General features: G+C 44.3%; 1 protein-coding gene across 1 annotated transcript; it reads left to right on the top strand.

The window, feature by feature from the left end:
• The first annotated feature begins 20,780 nt into the window (after nucleotides 1-20,780).
• MSGN1 (mesogenin 1) lies at nucleotides 20,781-21,362 on the top strand. Its single transcript, XM_045443813.1, has one exon. The coding sequence runs from the start codon at nucleotides 20,781-20,783 to the stop codon at nucleotides 21,360-21,362; it is 582 nt and encodes a 193-aa protein (XP_045299769.1).
• The last annotated feature ends 996 nt before the right edge of the window (nucleotides 21,363-22,358 follow it).

The raw sequence follows: 22,358 nt of genomic DNA, 5'->3' as shown, positions 1-22,358 counted from the left end.
CTAGTTCTGAAGAGATTAGCTACCTTCCCAGCCTCTGGCTTGCTTCTCCTTCTCATAGTGAGAATGATACTTCCTCCTTTCTTCACACTCATTTACATATTGGCGATGAACGGCCTCTTGAAAGACATATATTAATGTACAAAGTTAGCATTACTGATTTTGGTATATCAAATCCATTGATGGACCACAAATGATGTCTTTAAAATGCTTTCCATTATGTCCCACAAAGACTCAGAAAGGCAGGCACTTTTATCCTCTATATATGAGGCTAAGAGAAGCCAAGGAACTTATTCAAGGTCAATACCCAGTAAACAGCAGAACCAGGATTTGAGCCCAGAGCTAGTCTATCTCCAAAGATTTTTTGGTAAAAATTAGGCTTCTAGATACTCCTCATTTATCTAAGGCTGTGGCACTGTTCAAGAAACCACCCATCAGTGAGATGCAATGATCTATAATGATTGGATTTATAGAAAACTAGCCACTAAATCAGAGTCATTCAGAGTCCCTGAAAAGCAGTATTGTGGATACTCAAGAAACGATCACGAAAGTTGCTTTAATTTTCAGAATTAAAAAATAACTATCAAAGTCAGCACTTGGGGAGACTGGGGGATTTGGGTGTGTGAGGAAGGAGTAGGATGTGAGGGACAAGCGGGACACTGAATCTCCCAGAGCGTTCGCCCCCTTCCTTCAAAGCTTTAACCACCAGGGCCAAATGTCCGCAAGACTGGTCATCCGCAAGTTCACAGCAGAGCATGAGTTAGGAGCGTCTCCTTTTTAGCATTCATTTCTGACTTTAATCACTTGTGCCCCATGCCTACAGTGGGCCAGGCCTTGTTATAATCAGGTAAATACATGTTTTAGTGATCTTGAAAACAACAGAGGAAAGTAAAGCAACATGCCTGCAGCCACACAGTACCCCCCGATTGTGTTGCTATCTCCAAAGGCAGGTCCCAGGCAGGTCCCTACTGCCTACTCCAAAGGCAGTAGTTTGAAAACTACTAAAAGCATTTTCAAATTGCTCTCCTTGCTTGAAAGCATTTGTGCCCTTCACAGCACACATATCAGCTAAATCTATTGAAATTGCAAATCACAACCTAACACTCACCCCAACCCATACCCATGTAAAAACTTACCAAGACACTGCATAAATTCCAAAATCCCTGACAGATCCTATGAGGTCCACCACGGCTGGCCCCTGCCTATCTCCCTAGCCTTGTCTCCAACCTCTTCCCCCTCGCTCACCTTGCTCCAGTGGTGCTGGCTTTCTTTAATTTCCTTAAACATACCAAACTCTATCCAAATTCTGGCTCTTGAAATTGCTCTTCCCTGTGCCTGGAATTCTCACAGATCTCTGGATAGTAAGCTCCTTATCACCATTTAGCTAGTATTTTTATGACCATGCTAGCTAAGTAGCCACTCCTCCCACCCTTGGACACACACTCCTTCATACTTACCTCTTACTCTGCATTATTTTCTTCACAAATCACTAGATTTTTGGTTTGTTTGGTTCTTATCGCTAGAATAACAACACAAGAGAAGAAACTTCATCTTGTTCTGTTATATTCCCAGAGCTTTCAACAGTGCCTAACATGTAGCACACATTTAATGCATCCTTGATGAATGAATGAAATGGATGAAGTGAACCTCTAAACCCAAATCTGCCTGAAGTGAAAGGCCACACTTTAACCACCAATATGCTGCAATTTTTAATTAAATTCTTAAGATAGATTCAGTAATGGGCTAGGCAGGAATAATATCTGGCCCCTCCCTTCAAAATGTTTACAATTTAGTTGTAATATGACACTTATGCATTCTTGGGATAGCAAATAATACCACTGAGTTCTTGGTAAAGGGAATGGCATCCAAGGGCATCAGAATGCAGAATAGAATGGTCAGTGAGGACCCAGGGAGTCCTTAAAGGCTTTCTAGAGGTGAGTGATTGGTAGGAGCTTTGAGTGGTGGAGGCAACTTAGAGAAGGAGAGAAGACTATTGGGTTCTTGGTTAAGACCTAGCATCGGTGAGTTTATCCAGGACAGAGTCTAATCAATGACATGTATTTTAGGACATCCCAGACTAGGGACATTTGTTAGAGACTTTTTTCCAGGAAAAAACAACAACAACAACAACAACAACAACACTCACCCTTCATATACAAGTACAATTTCACAAGAAAACAAGGCAAACAAGGGAAGAGGAAAGGAGGAAAGGAAATGAGGCTCCATGTTTCTGATTGTGGTGGTGGTAGGGGAGAGACGGAGCTAGCACACAATGAGTATCAGATAGGTGTTGGCTATCTTACCCTTGAAGTTCTTTTTTTGTGGAATTCATCTGGAATTTTATGCTTTCTCCAAAAATAAGTCACCAATAGTAGGGGCTCATAAGAGGAGGCCACCACTTTGGGGCAAATGGTAGGGCAAGGCCTCTCTGTAGCATCGTATATACCCAGGTATGGGGCCGCACAGAGCCCTGGCCATTGGCAGAGACCATCCTAGAGTTTGTCAGAGGGCTGTAGCTGCCCCTCAGAGGAGATCCCCCCACCTCCAATCATGGCTCCCAGTGAAGTGTAGAGCAAGGAGATCCTTGAGAACTAGGTCACTAACTAGTAAAGATGACTTACTATGTTCAGAATAAACATCCATCCATCCATCCATCCATCCATTCATTTAACAAGCGAGTATCATGCAAATTTCAGGGGCTATAGTAAGGGAGAGACAGTTTTCTTGAGGAATTCATGGTCTACCCACAAGGAAGCCCATGTGCAGTTAGTGTCTTAACTGGCTACTCATGCTTCCAGGTCTGGGTTGGATGAAAATGTTTATCACATATCCAGGCCTGACCACAAAATCACACCAAAACAAACCAAAACACTCCATGAAGGGAAAGACTATGCTTAACCTTTTTTTCCTCTCAGGCTCTTCCCAGAAAGGTGATAATGGAAGATTTGGTCCCAACAGGGACACAGGCAAGGGATTTGCATTTTAAAGTTTGACAGATATTTATAGGCCTTTTGATCTCCTTTTTCCCCCTTACCACCCACCCCCTGAAACTTGCCTGCCTCCTCCTCCCCCACCCGATTCTGTGCATTGTCCCAGGTACAAATCAAAGAAATGGTGATGGCTCCAGAGCCAGAGGACCCTGGTGCACTGACGTGGTGTGCCCATAATCACATAGTTCCTATTTATTGAATATTGACTATATATCAAGTACTTTTCTTAATTCCTACCCCCCACAATCTCCCTGCAAGCTTCATTTATGATTTACCTTTTGTTGTTGTTGTTAAGGGGTGGGGGGGACTGAGGCTCACTCAGAGAGATTAAAAAACCTGCTCCAGTCACCAATAAGTAGTGGAGACAGAATTAAAACCCAGGTCTGTATGTCCCAACCTATGACCTTTTCAGTAAGCCAGGCTGACTCCAGTAGACAAGGGTGGTTCTTGCAGGCTGCTTAGCTAAGATCCTTCTCAGAACAGATTATCCTGCATTCCAGTTTTGCTGGTGTTATTCTGGAAATAGCCCAATAAATGTCACAATTTGATTTACTTGGGACAAACTGGCAGCTGCCTTTTCCTTTGCAGCTCTTCTTGGGCTCAGAACTTTCCCTTTGCTTCTCCTCATCTTTCGCACAGACCACTTCGGCCCAACAGCTGCAAGCCTGGGTTTAGAACCATCATCTGCAGCCTCATAGGGTTTGCTGAACACAGCTTCTCTCCAGCCCTAAGAAAGCCTATTGGAAACAAACTCAGAATCTCAGACCCTTACATTTTTGCAGCTGGAGGGGGTCTCGAAAACCATCCAAGAAACAGACATTCAGACAATGACTTGTGCAGAGTAACCGGCACCAGATTTATTAGAATACTATAAATTTGCTATATTAAAATTGGACAGGTGGCAGTTATACTCGTGAGGAACAGTGTAATGTGTAAACTTGTCAAATCGCTGAGTTGTATATTTTTTACTAATGTAACATTGTGTGTCAAGTATACTCAAAAAAAAAAAAAAAAAAAGGAAAGGTAAGGTAAGAGAAGCAAATCACATTAACACTTCCATGTGCTAGGTGGTTTGTTGTATTTAATCTTCACTACAACCCAGTGAGGTACAATTAATTACTGTCCTCATGTTACAGATGAGTCCTGGCTTAGAGAAATAACTGACTTAAGGTTCTTAACGCGTACCTAGTGGGACCAGAAGATCTGAACTTGGGCACTGCAGGTAACACAGACCCTTCCTGTCCCACAGCAGGTGGAGGGGTGTGATGAAAAGCACAAACAACACCCAGGTTGAAGTGACTGGCCTAGGAAATTTGTTCCTGTGCAGAAGAGTGAAGAGTCAGCTGAATGAAGCAATGAATGCAATCATTTTGTGGACTAATGGAGGTTGGGTCTGTAATCTAAAATCACCCAGCATTCACCAGCAACCTGAGTCAGATTTTGAGCAATAGGGCCTCCCCTGGGCAACAAGGATGGTGGGCTCTCCCCCAGAATCTTGAGGTTGTCTGGTACATGTCAGAAGATTCTGCAAGTTCCCTTCCTCCTTGGAAAACCCACCCCCCCACGCCCAAAGAGGGGGCCTGAGAAGTGTCAAATTGGGAGCCATAAGAAAGTCGTTGCTGGTGCTGGGTCTTCCTGTTGAGGTTGAGAGATCATGTTCAAAGCTCAAACTACAGCTTCCTCCCCACCACTCCGCATCCCATCCCATCTCCAATCCAGACAGGGAATGCCTCTTCCCTTCCCCCACTGTAGTTCCTTGTAAACACCTCTAGATTGTGCTGAGCTGGGGGTCAGACTGGGAGTCTGAGGCATCCTTTTTGCTCTTTTCAGATAGAATCCAACCTCATGGTAGAGGCTCTTGGTAAGGTTCCTCTCCAGAAGAATGGCTACAGAAGGAGAAATCTCCCCTCCTGAGCACCCAGGGTAGATTCTGGTGTGGACTGAGCTGCTCCTGAGGAAACTCTTTTCTGAATGATTGCCCATCAAACACATAGTTGTGGGGCCCAAGTTTCAGGACAACAGGGGTCCGAGATGATGCTGGTCCAACGACTTCAGATTTTATCCAGCATGCCCTGGCCCAACCCCATCTGCTCTTAAGGTATAACTTACAACTTATTTCCACCAAATTTTTTTTTTATTGACCATCAATACCAACCTCATTCTCCTCAGAAATGAGATATACCCACATATAACTACCAGGAGGATAGACTGTGGCATTTAGTTTTACCTCGAGGGCCTTGATACCTAAGGAAATTTTTCTGCATCTTGATATCACCCAGTCTGGAGTAAATAGTTGACCTGTTAATGACAGGGTTACTAAAGATCCCAATTTGGCATCATTTTGTTAGCTTGCCAGTGATGACATTTTCTCTATTTAGAAGTACTCTCATCATTATCCATCCATCTGGTAGCTCTTAGCCTTTTTGAGTTATGCAAAACTTTTAAAACGTTATGAAATCTATAGACCTCCTTACCAGTAAAATATACCCAGACACATACATGGTCATTGCTGTGCACTGCATTTGACATCCTGAAGCCCATTCCTGACCTCTAGTACCCTGCAGATAGATGTCTGTTCTAGAAAATGAGCACCCTGGTACAGGGACCTCATCTGGTTCCTGGTATGTCTCCAGAATATAGGGAGGTTTCTGGTACATCATAGATAGAATACTTAGAAAATGTGTGTTGCAGGCTGGATGCATTAACCAATCTGGAAGCGAGTTTGTGAGAGCAAAACCAGCTTGGTGATACCCTGTGAAGGAGGGTGTTGCTATTCTGGCCCAGGAAGAATGGCATTGAGAGACTGTGCACAGCTCACAGGAAGCCTGCAAGGCTGCACTCCCGCAGAAATGAGACAGGGTGGGACAAACGAGGCCGACAAGCATTGACAAGGGAAATACCTTGGGATGTTCTGTACTGGATCAGACTCCAGGTAGGTAACCATGGGGATTGCAAACCGCTAGACCAATCATTCCCAAATCCAGCTTTCTTAAGAGGACTCATCTGAAGAGTCTGTTATAAAAACAAATTGTTGGACCTTATCCGCCTACATTCTGAGTCAGGTGGTTTTTGGGTCACACTTAGAGAAGCAGTGCTGTAGATCAGAGAGGGATGGAAGGGGCCTGGTGCAAGAAAAGAAGGAAAATGATGGCATTTGTGGGGCACAGACCCATTTACCACACCTTGTACTGGCCTGCATGGCACACACGATAGGTGCAATAGTGGCCACTAAGGTGGTGGCTAGTATTCAGAGTAGACCAGAAAGAACACATAGGGTTTGGATAGGAAGTGGGGTGGCACCACTCGCCCGAGGCAGAAAACCTACACTGGCCAAGGCCTAGCAGTGGGAAAAGAGGCCTGTTTTCCAAGGAAGAGTGAGAAGGAGAGGTCCAGCCTGGAGGAAAGGGAAATGTGGGGAAGGAATAGGGAAGCTTTAGGGACAAGTAAGATGGGTAATAAGAGAAAACAGAATATGGGCTCATCAGCAGGCACGGTCTCTTCAGCATCAAAAAAAGATGCTAAGATCCATAAGATGTCAACAGCTGGTGTCATGGGGAAGGCATGGGAGGGGAGGGGAGCTGGACATTTATCTCCAAATCCATTGTCTGTTCCTCAGCACAGACACTACTAGGGCTCCTCAGCTCTGCCAAGAACATTCTTCTGCAGGGCTTATCACAAATGCTGATGATTAAGAAGGTTGCACAGCCCTCAAAGACTCTGCTTTTCATTTTGCAGAATGTCCAGGAAAGGCTAGTTTAAGACACTTACCTTTCTTCTGATGGCTTTCTCACTTGTACTTGACGAACCCGGTGTTCCTGTAAGGAATAATGACATGACATCTTTAGAACATTTTGGAGCTGTGAGAAGGGACAACGCTATGCACACTCACACACATAGGCACAGTTATTGTCGCAGGGCTCTATTTCCCCGTTCTCTTTGAGCCCATCTCCTGGTAACAGCTGTGTGGCTCCCTAAAGCCGGCAACAGCTGCAATAATGAGCCTGCCATTTGAGTCTGTGGATGGCACAGGCTCAGCCCCGAGATGCAGCTGTTCTTTAAAGCCTTGGGGCTTGGCCTCCCCCTGCTCTGGACAACAAAGAGGGCCATTCATTAACCCTCCACATTGGAAATATTCATATGGGGGAATCCCTCTTCCTTTTACCAGTGGTACAGTCTTGTAATTCTGCCATTTACGGATAGTTTTGCCATAGGCAAGTGAGAAAGCCTCCCTAAACATAAGTTTACTCAACTCTCCAATGGAAATGATAACACTACCTACCTCATGTGGTTGTTGTAAAGCTCCAGAGATATAAACAAGAAAACCATTTACATGCTATAAAGCAATATTCGTGTATTAGTTATGATCAAGGCCCTTGTTCCTGAGTTTGACAAGTGAAAGAAGTTACTGAGCAATGTAGGACAGCACGGTAACCTTCTGAACTGGGCTGTCTATATAAATGGTCACTGAGGGGTAGACAGGACACAAAGGTTTTTGGAGGAGACACTTATACTGGGCTTAAAGGGATTAAGAGAATTAGGTTAAGGGAGGGAGAGGGACATTTGAATGTGAGACACACCCAGGAAAAAGTCAAGAAAAGAAACTGTGGTCTAGGGACAGTGTAGAGCCATCCTGGAGTGGGGTAGAGAATGTGCTCGAGGACCAGGGGGGACATAAAGTTCAAAGGGTCAGGATGGGCCAGAACATCCTAACCAGCCTTAAATGTCAGACAGACAAGTTATCAGGAAAGCTTTTAATAGCATGAAAAAGTCAAGGAGTCTTAAAGGCCTAGACATCATCCAGTCCTGCTCCTTGTGTCCCGTACTTTATGTCTATTTAACACTCTAGACAAAGAGACCAGCGCTGGACATGCCCTTGGCTTCCTGGTGCCAGACTCAGTAGCTTTCAACCCTCTTGGGGGTCTTTTGTCTGTCCAAATCAGCGGCTTGTGACTTCCCTGATTATTAAAAAAAGAAGTTGGCTGGGCTCAGCCTAGACTTATCAAATCAGAATTTCCAGGAGAGGGACCTGGGAATCTTCCTTTTGAAAATAAATCTTCCTCTTTCCCTAGGTGATCTTGTCATCATGCAAGTGTGGGAATGTGTGCATGTGAACTCTATGACGTGCATACTGAACATAGAGCTCCAACAAGGACTTGGCAACCCTTACTGTATCCGACTCGCCAGCGTCCTATGATCTTTACAAGAGTAATTCCCCTCCCTTCCTCCCTTCCTTCCTCCTTTGTCCTTTCTTCATTTTTGAGTAAATGTGCTACCCAGATGCTTTGATTCAACTTGAGGGCAACTGTGGTTCCTGAGTCTATATCCAAGGCCAGGTATCATGCCATTTCTCTACATGTATTAATCTCCACAACAATCCTGTGAAGTATGTACTGTTATCATCCCCATATCACAAACAGAGAAACTGAGACACAGAGAGATTCAGTTACCTGCTTATGATCGCATAGTTGTAAAAGGAGAAGGGTCAAGATTTGAACCTAGGAACACTGGCTGACAGTCTTTGCTTGAAACCCTGCTTCAAACCACTAGACAATGAAGAAAGTAAGGTGAAAAAGAAAAATACCCTCAATTCCTCTTACCAGAAACAACCACTCAAACAATCATTTTTATATGCAAACATTTAATTGAATCAAAGTATTAATTTTATATGCCCTGCTTAAAAACTCTACGATTAGATTATATCTCCTCTGTTGTGTGTTCCTTGCAAATCTGATTTTTGTTAACTATGTAGTATTCCATCATACAGAGAGGGCATAATTTATATATCCTTCCTTTGTTGTTAGATTTCAAAGTTGTTTTTAATTTTTTACTATCATAATATTATGATAAATATTCTTTTTTATAAATATTTGACTGTGACTTTGGTTCTATAGAATAAAGTTCATATGCCAAAGGTAGTTTTAAATATAAAATGCATTCTAGGGACACCTGGGTGGCTCAGTCAGTTAAGCATCCCACTTTGGCTCAGGTCATGATCCCGTGTTTCATGGGTTCGAGCCCCAGATCGGGCTCTGTACTGACAGCTCAGAGCCTGGAGCCTGCTTCAGATTCTGTCTCCCTCTCTTTCTGCCCCTACCCTGCTCATGCTCTGTCTCTTTCTGTCTCTCAGAAGTAAATAAACATTTTTAAAAAAATTTTTAATGCATTCTGGATATTTTAAAATATTTTTTAAAAATCTAGCCAGTTTACTCTTCCACAAGCAGTGTGTGGACAAGACTACTTTTTCACCCTTTTGCCAACTTTGCCAATTTGGAAGGTGCAAAATGGCCTCTCCTTGTTGTTTCCATTTACATGTCTTTGATTACCATTGAGGTGAACTTTTCTGTTTATTAGCCCCTTGTACTTCTTTGGTGAGTTGTTTATTCACTCCCTTGTTCATTTCCCCAATGGCAAGCTTGTGTTTTTCTTATCAGGATGAGTTTTCCAGAACAATACTCCTTTGATCCTCATATTTATGAGAAATATTTTCCCTACTTTATTCTTTGCCTTGTATCTGCTTTTTAGGTGCCAGTCTACTTGCAAGTAAGGAAATCTGGATTGAAAAATGGTCCAAAGGAGAGGCCAATGTTTCTGAAAATAAGCGGGGTCATTAGGCAGATCTTTTCCTAAAAAACATGTTTAGTATTCATTTTAATACCAGGACTTCTGGCATCTTAATTTCTGGCATTGGAGAGGACTGAGGAAGTAATTTCACACTTCTTTTGCTCTTCAGGCTGGTAAGAACAGAGGCAAACCCTTAGAGAACAACCTTAGTGCAAATTGCTTTCAACTTTTTTGACATGGGTATTAAAACGCCACCCCAAGTACCAGTGGTAATAAAAAATCCAACTTAAAAGGGGAGTAGGTGTAAATGTAACACATGAGATTTTTTTTTTTTTTGAATCTTGCTAGCCAGTTGCTGAAGAATCAGTGGAGAAGCACTCAAAGCTACTTCCCCTTTCTGGTCTGTGAGGAAAACCCGAGCTATTTGGGGCTAAATGTTGACATGAGATTTTTGAACGAAGGTGAACTGCTCATATTCCCTTGCACTAAGGAATAATCAACACATCCTGCCCATTGCTCTCAAGGGAGAATTAGTTTCACTTCCTCTTTTTACTACCCTTTTCCTCTGTTCTGATGATTCTCCACCCATATGTCTCTCTACAACCCTCCTGTCTTCCACCTACATGCCCATTTTGTGCAGACATGGTGGCTGGATTTTTCCCCCCCAAATGAACATAGTCGTATTTTCAAAAGAGAAAGAAGTTTAGGGACCCCACAGGGACATGGGTACTTGGAGTGGATTCTTTCTGAGACAAAGCCACACAACCTTGGCTTCCATCTACACTGATTTTGCAAAGAAAATTCACACAGCACTTGGCTATAAAGTTGGTTGATGAGTTAGGATCTTGAGGTCAGGTTGTTTGAATGCTGGAGGAGAAAGGAAGCCTTACAAATTCTTGGGAGGGAGGATTCTGTTGTTCTTCATGACCTGGCTTAGCAAGGGGGTGGAGATAAACTTAATTTCTGGTCAGGGAATCCTCCTCAGGAATGGCTTAAGAAGTACACAAGGGTTTTATCTTTCTGTTCTAAAGGACTTCTGGAGTTGATTTTTATTTATTTATTTAGTCATTTAAAAGCTTAATTAAAAATTTTTTTTTTAGATTTTCTTTTTAATTTACATCCAAGTTAGCATATAGTGCAACAGTGATTTCAGGGGCAGATTCCTTAATGCCCCTTGCCCACTTAGCTCATCCCCCCTCCCACAACCCCTCAGCAATCCTCTGTTCTCTATATTTAAGAGTCTCTTATGTTTTGTCCCCCTTCCTGTTTTTATATTATTTTTGCTTCCCTTCCCTTGTGATCATCTGTTTTGTTTCTTAAATTCCTCATGAGTGAAGTCGTATGATATTTGTCCTTCTCTGACTCGCCAATTTCACTTAGCATAGTAACCTTTACTTCCATCCCTGTAGTTGCAAATGGCAAGATTTCATTCTTTTTGATTGCCAAGTAATACTCCATTGTATGTATGTATGTACACATATGTATGTATGTATGTATACACACACACACACACACCACATCTTCTTTATCCATTCATCCATCGATGGACATTTGAGCTCTTTCCATACTTTGCTTATTGTTGATAGTGCTGCTATAAATGTTGGGTGCATATGCCCCTTTAAAACAGCACACCTGTATCCCTTGGATAAATGCCTAGAAATGCAATTGCTGGGTCGTAGGATAGTTCTATTTTTAGTTTTCTGAGGAACCTCCATACTGTTTCCCAGCGTGGCTGCACTAGTTTGCATTCCCACCATCAGTGCAAAAGGGTTCCTCTTCCTCCATATCCTCACCAACATCTGTTGTTGCCTGAGTTGTTAATGTTAGCCATTCTGACAGGCGTGAGGTGGTATCTCATTATGGTTTTGATTTGTATTTCCCTGATGATGAGCGATGTTGAGCATTTTTCCATGTGTGTTTGCGATGTCTTCTATGGAGAAGTGTCTATTCATGTCTTTTGCCCATTTCTTCACTGGATTATTTGTTTTTTGGGTGTTGAGTTTGATAAGTTCTTTATAGATTTTGGATAGTAACCCTTTATCTGATATGTCATTTGCAAATAAGGGATTTCTGGAATTCAGCACATCTATCTTCTGTCTCTCATCTCTCCCATGACATAAGCCAAATTATTTTGTTTCTATTTTTTTCCTGATATCTTGTCCTTGTCAAATACTCAGCCTGGGAAAATAATCTGTTTGTACATTTGTGTAATGCTTTATGATTAGTTAGGCCAACATATTGGGTTTTTTTCTGGCTTTACAATGAGCTTCAAACTCAAACCAGGAGAGCCAAAAATGCTTATTATTTCCCTGGTTTGTAGTGAAAGTAATGGCAGTGACAGGAAAGTAATTCTCCCAAGCACCTCAGGCTGCCTTTGCTAAAACTCTCACAAGCTTGACAACACAGGGCCTGCGTAGGAAATTGCTACTTTTATTTCTCTTTACTAGCTCAAGGACATAAGAAGATATCCAATAGCACTTAGGTGTTTTAACACACACACAGACACACACAGACTGACACACAGAGACAGACAGACACACACACGTGTACATACACACGCCATCCCTTTGTCTCACAAGAATTATCTGTTTTGTTATTGTTGAGCGTCAGCTGTGTGCCAAGATTGTGTGAAGAGTTGAAAAGGTCCAGGTTCTTAACTTACCCTGATGGTTTTCAAAGGTTAGGCCCATCACTTGCCTACTAGGAAGGTCTGGGGGTGGGCTGCGCTGGCCAGTGGGGACCTGTGTGGCTGTGGCTGTGGCTGGACTGCAGAATATACAGAGGTCGGGGGAGTATGTGGAGCCCAGAGCAGGCAGGAACCCCAAAGGCTAAGGACAGCTGTCAGAACTAGGGCACTCTGAGTGTCCTGAGCTGAGCACAGAGCTGGAGGCAGGAGAGTGGGTGTGTTACCACAGCTGACCCAGGGTGTGCCAGCCACAGAGTTGTTGGGTGAAGGTGTGGCCTTGCAAAGAGAAGCTGCGTCTGCTGACCTTGGGCCAGGTCCTTGGCTTCCTCTCTTGTAAGCTGAGGGTGACGCCTACCTCGCTGGACTGTCGAGGATTACATGGGATGATGTGTGCCAGGCTCTCATCTTCAGCCTAGCACAGACTCGGTGCTGTAAGTAGTCAAAAAAGGAAAGCATTAGGGGCACCTGGCTGGCTCAGTCAGTTCAGCATCCGACTCTTAATTTCGGCTCAGGTCATGATCAGTTCATGAGTTCAAGCCCCACATTGGGTTCTGCTTTGAGAGAGCGGAACCTGCTTGGGATTCTGTCTCCCTCTCTCTCTGTCCACACCTCCCTCAAAATAAATAAACATTTTTTTTTTTAAATAAAAAAAGGAAAGCATTAGCACTGTTATTATCAACATCAAAACGGAAAAGTCTTATTTACAAAATAATAAGACATTCTCTCTAAAATTTTAATTATAGGATAATATGCTTAAATATCAGCCTTACTTGTTGTTTGATAAAAATTATTGCATGGTGCAAGGCCAGGGAAAGTACCGGGAAGTGGTAGGGAGAGACAGATGCCTTCTATTTTAGAACTATAAACCCAAAGTTGTAAAACAGCTGCAATCCTTACAACATGTGACAAGGGCCCAGTCCAAACCCCTCCCTCACCCATGTCTTCCCTCATGGTGTAAAATCACCCCCTCGAACCTGGTGCTCCAGAGTCAGACCACCGGGGACTAGATCGTGTCTCCTCCACATTTTAATCTCATGGTTTGGGGCAACTTCTCAACTTCTCTAAGCCTCGGTTTTTTTCTTATGTAAAATGGAACAAAAATAGTACTTTCTTGAGAGGATTTTTGTAAGATTTAAATTAAATAAGTCATACAAGGCATTTAGTACTAAATACATTTATTATTCTTACCATCCCTGGGTCTGGCCAAGAAAGGGGTATCTCTCCAGGTCACACATACACGTACACGACACCCCCCTTAGACTACCAGAATGAGACTCACTGGGACAGAAAAGAGTTCCATGGGTGCTTAATTTAGGAATGAAGACAGAAAGTCTAAACCTACTGAATCTTCTCAGCCCCCACAATGCCTAGGACCCGGGGCCGATCTCCGGTGCTCTGAATACCCTGGCTACATGACTGAACGGCACCAACCGGTCAGTCTTCTCTTACTTACTGAGCTGAGGTTCAAGCTTGAGTTCTGGCTTCAAGAGCCCTACAGAGACCATCACACTGATGCCTGCAGCTGTTCTCAGTTCTTTTAGCCAGAGGTTAAAAGCCTGGACCGCAGGCGGCATGCCTAGGTTCGCATCCTGGGGTTACCAGTCATTAGGTGTGGGGTCTTGGGCAAGTTGCTGAACCCCTCTCTGCCTCAATTTCTTATTAGTAAAACAGGATGAGGGCTGCTTCTGGCACCTACTTTGTATGGTTCCTGTGAGGACTGATGTGAGTTAATCTACATTAAGCAACTAGAACAATACCACGTGCAGCCGTGGCCTCTATGCATGATCTCCACCAGCAGCTGGTATGGTGGCCCCAGGCTGGGCTGGCCCAGTCTGCCTCCACTTCAACCTAATGACGAGGACTAGAAGCTCCTTGTCACCTGCCAGCTATGGTCCAAGTGTCTTACCCTTAGGGACAAGGCTTACTTCTCCAACCTCAGCCTCCACTGGCCCCCCTGTGGACACTGAGTTAGTGGTTTCCTGCACAATTCATGCTACATCTAACCTTCAAGCAGTGTCTAGAAGGAGCTCCCCTAACCTTTCATCTTGCTAAAACAGGTCTGCTTTTAAAGGAACATCCTTTTAAGAACGCGAAGGAGTGTTACTTAAAAAGCAAAGCAAGGCTGTAGAAATCACGTCTTTCAGAAAGTCCTCCCGATTCTTCTCTGTGCCCCTCATCTGTGTGTGAATATTTATAAGATTTGACTCAGGTTTAGTCTGCCTCTAGTGGCTCTCCTCTGGACAGTAATCACTTCCTATCCACCCACCAGTGTTTGGTGAAGCACTGAAAGTGCTAATTTGTGATGGGGACACATTACAGAGGATTCCTGGGGGCCGTCACATACAGTCATGCCTGTGCCCTATGGTTAAATTTATCACAGCATTTATACGTTGTTTTATCAGTATTTTTACTTCTCTATCTCCACCCTCAATACTCTAAACAACATGAAGACAAAAGCTTCTTAATTTAATTTTCTGTTCTCAGCACCCAGCACAGGGCTTGGCCCTCAACATGTACCAAAAAACAAACAAACAAACAAACAAATAGGCTAATTGACGGTCACCTTCTTAACTCCACCCACCATGTTGTGGCCCAGCAAAATAATCATCCATACCTTCAAGGGACTTGCAACATAATTGGGAAAGCAAGTCAGACTAATGTGGATAGTAAACCAGAACATCAGGCAGTATATATTAGTGTCAAATGAATGGGGTCAAAGCTGTGGACTGTCAATCAGAGAAGGAAGAAATTCTGAGGGCTGAGGCAAGCAGGGAAGGCTTCTTAGAGGAGGTGGGATTTGAACCAAGCTCCGCATCTTGCAGATTTTCTCAGTGATTACACTCCATGGGTGACATTGCTTCTGGGGGCCAGAGTCTACTGTGGAAGGAGCCTGGATGTGGCATTCATACAGACTTAGGTAGTACCTACCCTGCTTTTATGTCCTCTTGCTGTGTCCGCTGGGTCCCTTTCTGAACACGGGGTTCCTCATGTTTAGCATGTGAGTAGTCGTGATCTTGGACCCGTTGATGAATCTCTCTTAGCTTCAGCTTGGTCTGTACTATTGAAATACTAATACTTAGCTCATGGAGAACACACTTTTACCAGGTCTCTACATTGTAAGCTTTAAGTATGGTGGATTATAACCTCTACCATACAGAGTGTGGAAAAATTAAGATGACCTAATAGATCTAAAAGAAACAGGTGTAATTCTCAGTACCTGGTAGGAATTCAACAAAGAAGCTTTCGTTTTAATTAGACTCCAGGATTAGTATTTTCAGTTTACAGATCTATTGAAGGACTTTCTGCAACATCATGAGAAGTTGAAATCCACTTGAGCCCTCCCTTGGTCTTGAGTAAACGGTCCATCCAAACTGCCTTACGTGGTACAGGGGTCTAGGAAGCCATAAGGGGAATAGACCTTCCATCTCGACGTTTCCTGAAGATCTGGGGACAGCGCTACTTCTCACAAGATAGACTTTAAAAAGCCAGCTTCCATGCTGATTCACTTAGTGTTATGTGGCATGGCAAAATTGCCAGGTTCAGAGTGGATAACTTCATCGGTGACCGTAGTAACTTTTATTAATCTTGAAAACATCTTAACATATTCCTATAGCCCTTTCCACTTCCCCAATGACAAGCTTCAGCTTTCAATCTTTTTTAGCTTCTTACAACACAGTATACAGGTTGACCCTAACTTTCCTGGGAGGAAACCGCAGCGCGTAAAGGGTGAGTGACTCACTCAACGTTCCGTAGTAAAGCAGGGTCAAAACTAGGACTAGGATTGGGGCACCTTGGGTCACAGTTCCAAACTTCTGAGCAAAGTTTAAAGTTCTCTTTGGCAGTGGTTACCAAGGAGAGGTCGGTGGTGGGAGTGCTCCGTCTCAGCTAGGAGTGCTTGTTTTATTTTTGTCATTGTTTAGAGTTGGCACTGGAATGTGACAGTAAAACACAGGCCAACTTACAGTCAGCTTTATCTCTGTTTTCAAATGATTTAGGGGCAATACATCCCTTTATTGACTGCATAGGAAGCTGATGGCTCCCATCACTGGCTCTGGGCAACTACTGCTCTTTGGTGAAGAACTCTAAATTGGTTTTGTTAAAAAGAAAAGAAAAGAAAAAAGCTTCATTTGAAGGTGAGAAATTTGATTTCTAAGCCAAGGTGAGTTGACACCAAAGGAAATAGGAGAGATGTATTTATAGTCCCACATATGGTGCCCATAACTTCTCTTGACTCAAGGAATCAACAGCTCACTGAACAGGGTTTAACACCTATGGCAACATTAGTTGCCATACTCAAAGCTTACAGTGTAGACACCTGGTATGAGGTGAGTACTAGTATTTCAACTGTACAGACAAAGCTGAAGCTAAAAGAGATTCATTAAAGGCTCCAAGATCACAATTCCTCAATAGCCAACGTAAGATCGGGCTAACTCCAGTGGACACAGTCTTGCGACTACTGCCACTATCTATCTGTCCAACAATATCTGAACAGTCACTGAAGTACTAAAAATGCTAATGTTGCAAAGGAAACACATCACAGAGGGCTCCCAGGGCCACTCTTGGTGGAGATTGAGCCCTGCATCAATGAGCCTGGCCAAGGAGGTCAGTGGGAACTGAAAGAAGCCCAAACCAGGTGTTTTTTTCTAATTTGCACAGAGGTGCCTTATGGGCCAGCAGTGACATGGGACCATGGGTGGTTTTAGGTTCATGCATCAGAGCAGTCTGTTGCCCTCTGTTTCCTGTTGATTCTCTGAGCCCCGTTTGTCAGTTTCTCAGAAGTGGCTCTGCCTAGCTTCCTGGCCAGTTCCAAAGTCTATGGTCTCCTGTACAATCTCCACTACAGGCTACTGAAAAATGCCTAGTTGGCCACGCCTCTGTCATTGCTGTTATCAGGGATATGACTGGCATCCCCTCAGAAGCTCATCCTGGTGAAAATTAGACATTGGGACACTCACTCATTAATCTGTGTGGCAAATTGTGGGTCCTGCTCACTGCGGAGAGCTACAATCAAAAGGCTGCCATGAGCCTGGTATTTGAGAACCAGTCTGTACCTCCACATTACTCTTTGGAAACTAGGACCAGGAAATTTTGCAAGGCCTCTTGGGGACATGCCTCAGGGTTGGGGACTTCTTTTCGGTTTGTTACCATCATAGTCACAATATCTTATCAGTGTTTGCTGAGTGAATGACCTTTAGATGCACATTAAGACATTTATCCTGGGGCACCTGGGTGGCTCAGTCGGTTAAGCTTCTGACTTCAGCTCAGGTCATGATCTCACTACTCATGAGTTCGAGCCCCGCGACGGGCTCCGTGCTGACAGCTCGAAGCCTGGAGCCTGCTTTGGATTCTGCGTCTCCCTCTCTCTCTGCCCCTCCCTTGCTCACGTTCTCTCTCTCCTTCAAAATAAGTAAACGTTAAAAAAAAATTTTTTTTTAAGATATTTATCCTACTAACTCAGTAATGTGGGAACCATGTAGTCTGACTGATATGAAAGCGTATGTATCACTTAACCTGCATTATTTTCTAGGGAAGAAAAATCTGGGAGTCACACAACTTTGCTTTCTGTTCCATTTCTGCCGCAGCCTTTTGATGTGACATTAAACAAGTCATTGTCATCTCTAGAATGCAGATAAAAGGATGGACTTAATTGTCTCTAAGTCCCTTCACACTGGTATGGTGGGTGCTTTTAATCGAGCTCACACACACAGTAACTTGTTTCATTGCATTTTAGAGCTGGAAGGGAGTTTAATGATCCCTTGCTCCAAACACCTTATTTTACAGATGCTCTTCATCAAAAAGACAGGACAGATACTATTATCCTGTTTTTACAAAGTAAAATCCTAGCCCTGAAAAGGTGAATGATGTGCTCGAACGGGGAGGAACTCTGGCTCATCTTTCTACTACACCACACACTCAACTAGGTTTTACTGGGTCCCGTCTAGCACCGTCCAGTTTTCTGCCTTATTGTCAGCGGACATAGAAAAACACCTACCTAGCGCGTGCCCAGCCACGGTCTTCAAGTGCTAATGGTGTTTTACCATCCTGCACAACCACTTTCCTCAGATGGGGCCTAGGATACTTCATGGAGACCAGCAGGAAAATGCAAGCTTCGTTCTGGTTGATTTCTTACCAGAGAGTATACACTGACAAACATAGAAACCAGGCAGCTTTTCTTGCTCTAAGAACAGTTTTTTGGGGAGCAGCACTGCTGGGGTCTGGGATCAGGGGTAAAGGAGCCAGAACAGAATAGGTCATTCTGATACTGGTGAGTCTGACCATGAGTGACAGTCACAACAGGAATAAAGCCTACACTTACCAAGTGTCTATAATGTACCAACTATTTGACAGATCCTGTCTCATTTAGGAAATGAAATTTCTGAAAATAGAAGTTTAAGAAATAAGCAATTTTAGAAAGAAGCTATAGAAAGAAAAAAACAACATCTCTGGAGTCTGAGAGCAGAAGTAGTGTTACAAGGAAAACTGTGAAGTTTAAAATATAAGGGCTAAGAGCTTAGTGTGTCAGTGGCCATCACAGCCACCTTGGGTCTACTGAGAGTCTCCTTCTCGTTGAACCCCATCAAGTCACCTGCCTCTACTACAAACAACTAAAATAGAGAAAACAGAATTTTTTAAAGAAGTGGACTTTGGGGTCTTACCAGGACCCTTGGCTTTACCCCTTGCTACCAGGGGTATCTTAACGGAGTTTCCTTTTTTAAAAAAAAATTTAAATGTTTTATTATTATTTATTTTTGAGAGAGAGAGAGGGAGAGAGAGAGAGAGACAGAGTGTGAGCAAGAGAGGGGCAGAAAGAGAGGGAGACACAGAATCCGAAGCAAGCTCCAGGCTCTGAGCTGTCAGCACAGAGCCCGATGCGGGGCTCAAACTCACGGACTAAGAGATCATGACCTGAACTGAAGCCAGACATTCAACTGACTGAGCCACCCAGGTGCCCCTTAACTGAGTTTCTTAACCTCTTAGAGCCTCAGCATTTTCATCTGTAAAATGAGACTCAAATAAATAAATAAATAAATAAATAAATAAATAAATAAAGGTTAGCTATATATAAAGTTTCTTGAATAGTATTAGCAGATTCTAGGCTTTTCCATAAGAATTGAAGGAAGAGAAAGCAGCGGTGGGCAGAGAGAAGAGGTTATTTATCACACTTACTATGTTTCATTAATGTTTATTCTTCACAATAGGGTCCTTTAGTAAGTGGTGAATTTAAGAGCATTCTTCTACAGATTAGCTGCTTTCGCTTTTTCTTCCCTGGGCCTAGTTAATTAAAAAATACCGTAAGTGTTCTAATTAAGACCACTGGCATTTCTTTTCAATAATTGCAGAGGGACTTAATCATGTTAAGGGACATGTTAAATGTTACTCTGCTACGTAACTCGCTTTGATCTGATGTTAATACTAATTGGTAGAACTAGTTACATGGAGAATAAGTTGAATTTATGGGACAAATGGGGAATCTGAGAGCCCTTTCCAACACCGAGGGTCTATCTCTCAGAGCGTGTAGGAAGTGAAGCAAACTAGCAGGACCATCCAACTTAACACATTCGGTGGCATTTGGAGCCACGGTGGGGAAAACAGGCTCCCTAGTTAATTTCACACTTCCTCTATACATTTCAAAAACCAAGGTGTGATTCTGCCGCTGGATTTTTAAAAGACCTTCAGAAGGCAAAATGCCAGGTATTCTGCAAACTCCCTGCCTTAAAAGAGTTTTCTGTTGCCTGGTGTCTGTTTGCCGTGGGGAATCCCAATCTGCTCAGTTAAAGCAAGGCCTTTAAGCTTCTGGAAGGATATTTCCTGCTCATTAAGGCTCTGGCTTTCCTGGAGCTGCTGGCCTTTGTCATTCTGAGTGTGGGCATGTTGGAAGCACAACTCAGGAAAATTTGCTGAAGAGGAAGGCAAGAGGGAAATCGGCATTCGCTGTGTGTCTGCTGGGTGCTGTCTTCTGGAAAGCCCTCTGAAGTAAAAGTCATGATTGTCCGCATTTGACATGCCATGGAATCCAAGCCCAGAGGGGTTCCCTGTCCCTACACCACGCTGCTTCTCCACCAGGTTACCCCATCTGCTCTGAAACGTCTAGGAGGTCTTGCTGAATGGGGATGGTGGCCCTCTGGGGCACCCTGGGACTCTCCACCAGGGCCCTGGGCTACCACCTCCTTGCTGCAAATTGCCCCAGGTTTGTTTTCTTTGGCTCCCTCATTAATGAGTTCCACAGGACAATGCTAAGTCTAGTTAGGCAGCCTTAATTGGTTTAGTTACAACAAGATAATTCCTTTTTTCTTCTCTTGGAGGCCTTTTTGTTTAAAGACATTTTAGCTGGAAGATGCTAATTATCAATGAGGAGAAAGTGACACCTGAAGAGTTCATTTTCCATCTTGGTCCTTGGTGTCTCCTTTGAACTCCCCCCACCCGGCCCTCTTTCCCACTTTATCACTTCTCCCCCACCATCATAAAAGGGAGCTTGCCCTGGCTGGCGGCAGAACTTTCTTTCTCACTTGCCAGGGAGCCGTTCTCTCTGCAGCTGTCTCCCAGGCATGGACAACCTGCGTGAGACCTTCCTCGGCCTTGAGGAGGGCTTGGGCCCCTCCGACAGCCCTGGACTTCTGTCGTCCTGGGACTGGAACGACAGGGCAGGGCCCTTTGAGTCGAACGAGGCCTCCCCCACTCAGAGCCTGTCTCCGGCTCCATCGCTGGAGTCCTATGCTTCTTCTCCCCGTCCAGCTGTGGCTGGGCTGCCCTGTGGGCACGGAGGTGCCAACAGTGGGGGCAGCGGTGCCTGCGGTGGCCGTGGGACCGGTGGCCTGGGGGAGGTGGACTACAACGTGTTAGCCTTCCAGCCTGCCTACCTGCAGGGCGCTGGTGGCCCCAAGACCCAGAAGGGCGCCAAAGTCAGGATGTCCGTGCAGCGGAGACGGAAGGCCAGCGAGAGGGAGAAACTCCGAATGAGGACCTTGGCCGATGCCCTGCACACCCTTCGGAATTACCTGCCACCTGTCTACAGCCAGAGGGGCCAGCCGCTCACCAAGATCCAGACGCTGAAGTACACCATCAAGTACATCGGAGAGCTCACAGACCTCCTCAACGGCGGGCGAGAGCCTCGGCCCCAGAGCGCTTGAGCTCCACCCCAGGACCACGACCCATCCCGGCCCCTGGGAGGGGACAGGAGAGCTTTCAAGACCTGGACTAGCTCACGGAACAACAGCGCGTAGTTATTTTTTTTTAATACAGTAAGCGTGGTGACTTTGTTGTCTGAAAAGTCCCGAGGGAATTCCCACTGGGAACACTTAACAGCCAGACAAGCAGGTATTTTCTCGTTTTCTCATGGTTTCTCAGGAACCCGGCGCCTTTGCGAAGAGACAGATTGCTGTGCCCTTCTCTGCCTGTCCGAGGTATTTTAGAGGGCCGATGACTTTAAATGCATTTTGTCCATAAAGTAAAATTGTCACGATTAATCTTCTCTCCTCATTTTGGTGGTGGGAGCTTTCTTTCTGTTGCCGACTAAACCCATATTTTGTGTAGCATCCAGCGTGACACCTGGATTCTTATTTAGAAAGATGTGTATCAAGTAAAGGGCTATAGCATTCCTGTTTTTATTTTGTCTGTGTGCTTGTGTGTGTACTTGTGTGTGTTTGACTAAAACCGTGCCTTTTCTTTTGCAGGAGCCAAAATCACGTAAATGCAGAAGGAATTAGCGTCATGGTAAATAGCAAGGCACGGGCAGACAGACCTCATTAAGATACAGTGAAGTACAGGCCAGCCCCTCCTCTCTTCATGCGGGGGACAGGAGGCTGCACACCCCCGATGCCGGGGTATGAGCGAGCGGGTAGGAAGGAGGAGGAAGGTAGGGGGTACTCAGCACCACAGCGTGGGCCTGAAGCAGGGCTGGGTGGGGGGCAGGCACGGCCTGGGCCAGGCCTGCAGTGACAATAACGTCACGGAGTCCCTTCACGGAGTCCTTTCTTAAATGGAGAGATCGGTTCAAAAAAAGTAAGAGACTATTTTAGTTCTATAGATAAGTGAAAGTGTGTTGGGATTAGAATTCAAGTCTGTCTCTAGCCCCTCCAGAGGTATTTGTTCTTCCTCCGCACATCCCCACCCCCCACCTCCAAATC

Source organism: Leopardus geoffroyi, chromosome A3 (assembly GCF_018350155.1).
Source record: "Leopardus geoffroyi isolate Oge1 chromosome A3, O.geoffroyi_Oge1_pat1.0, whole genome shotgun sequence".
NCBI lineage: Eukaryota > Metazoa > Chordata > Mammalia > Carnivora > Felidae > Leopardus > Leopardus geoffroyi.
The sequence above is the reverse complement of the archived record's forward strand: the minus strand, read 5'-3'. Positions and strand labels throughout refer to the sequence as shown.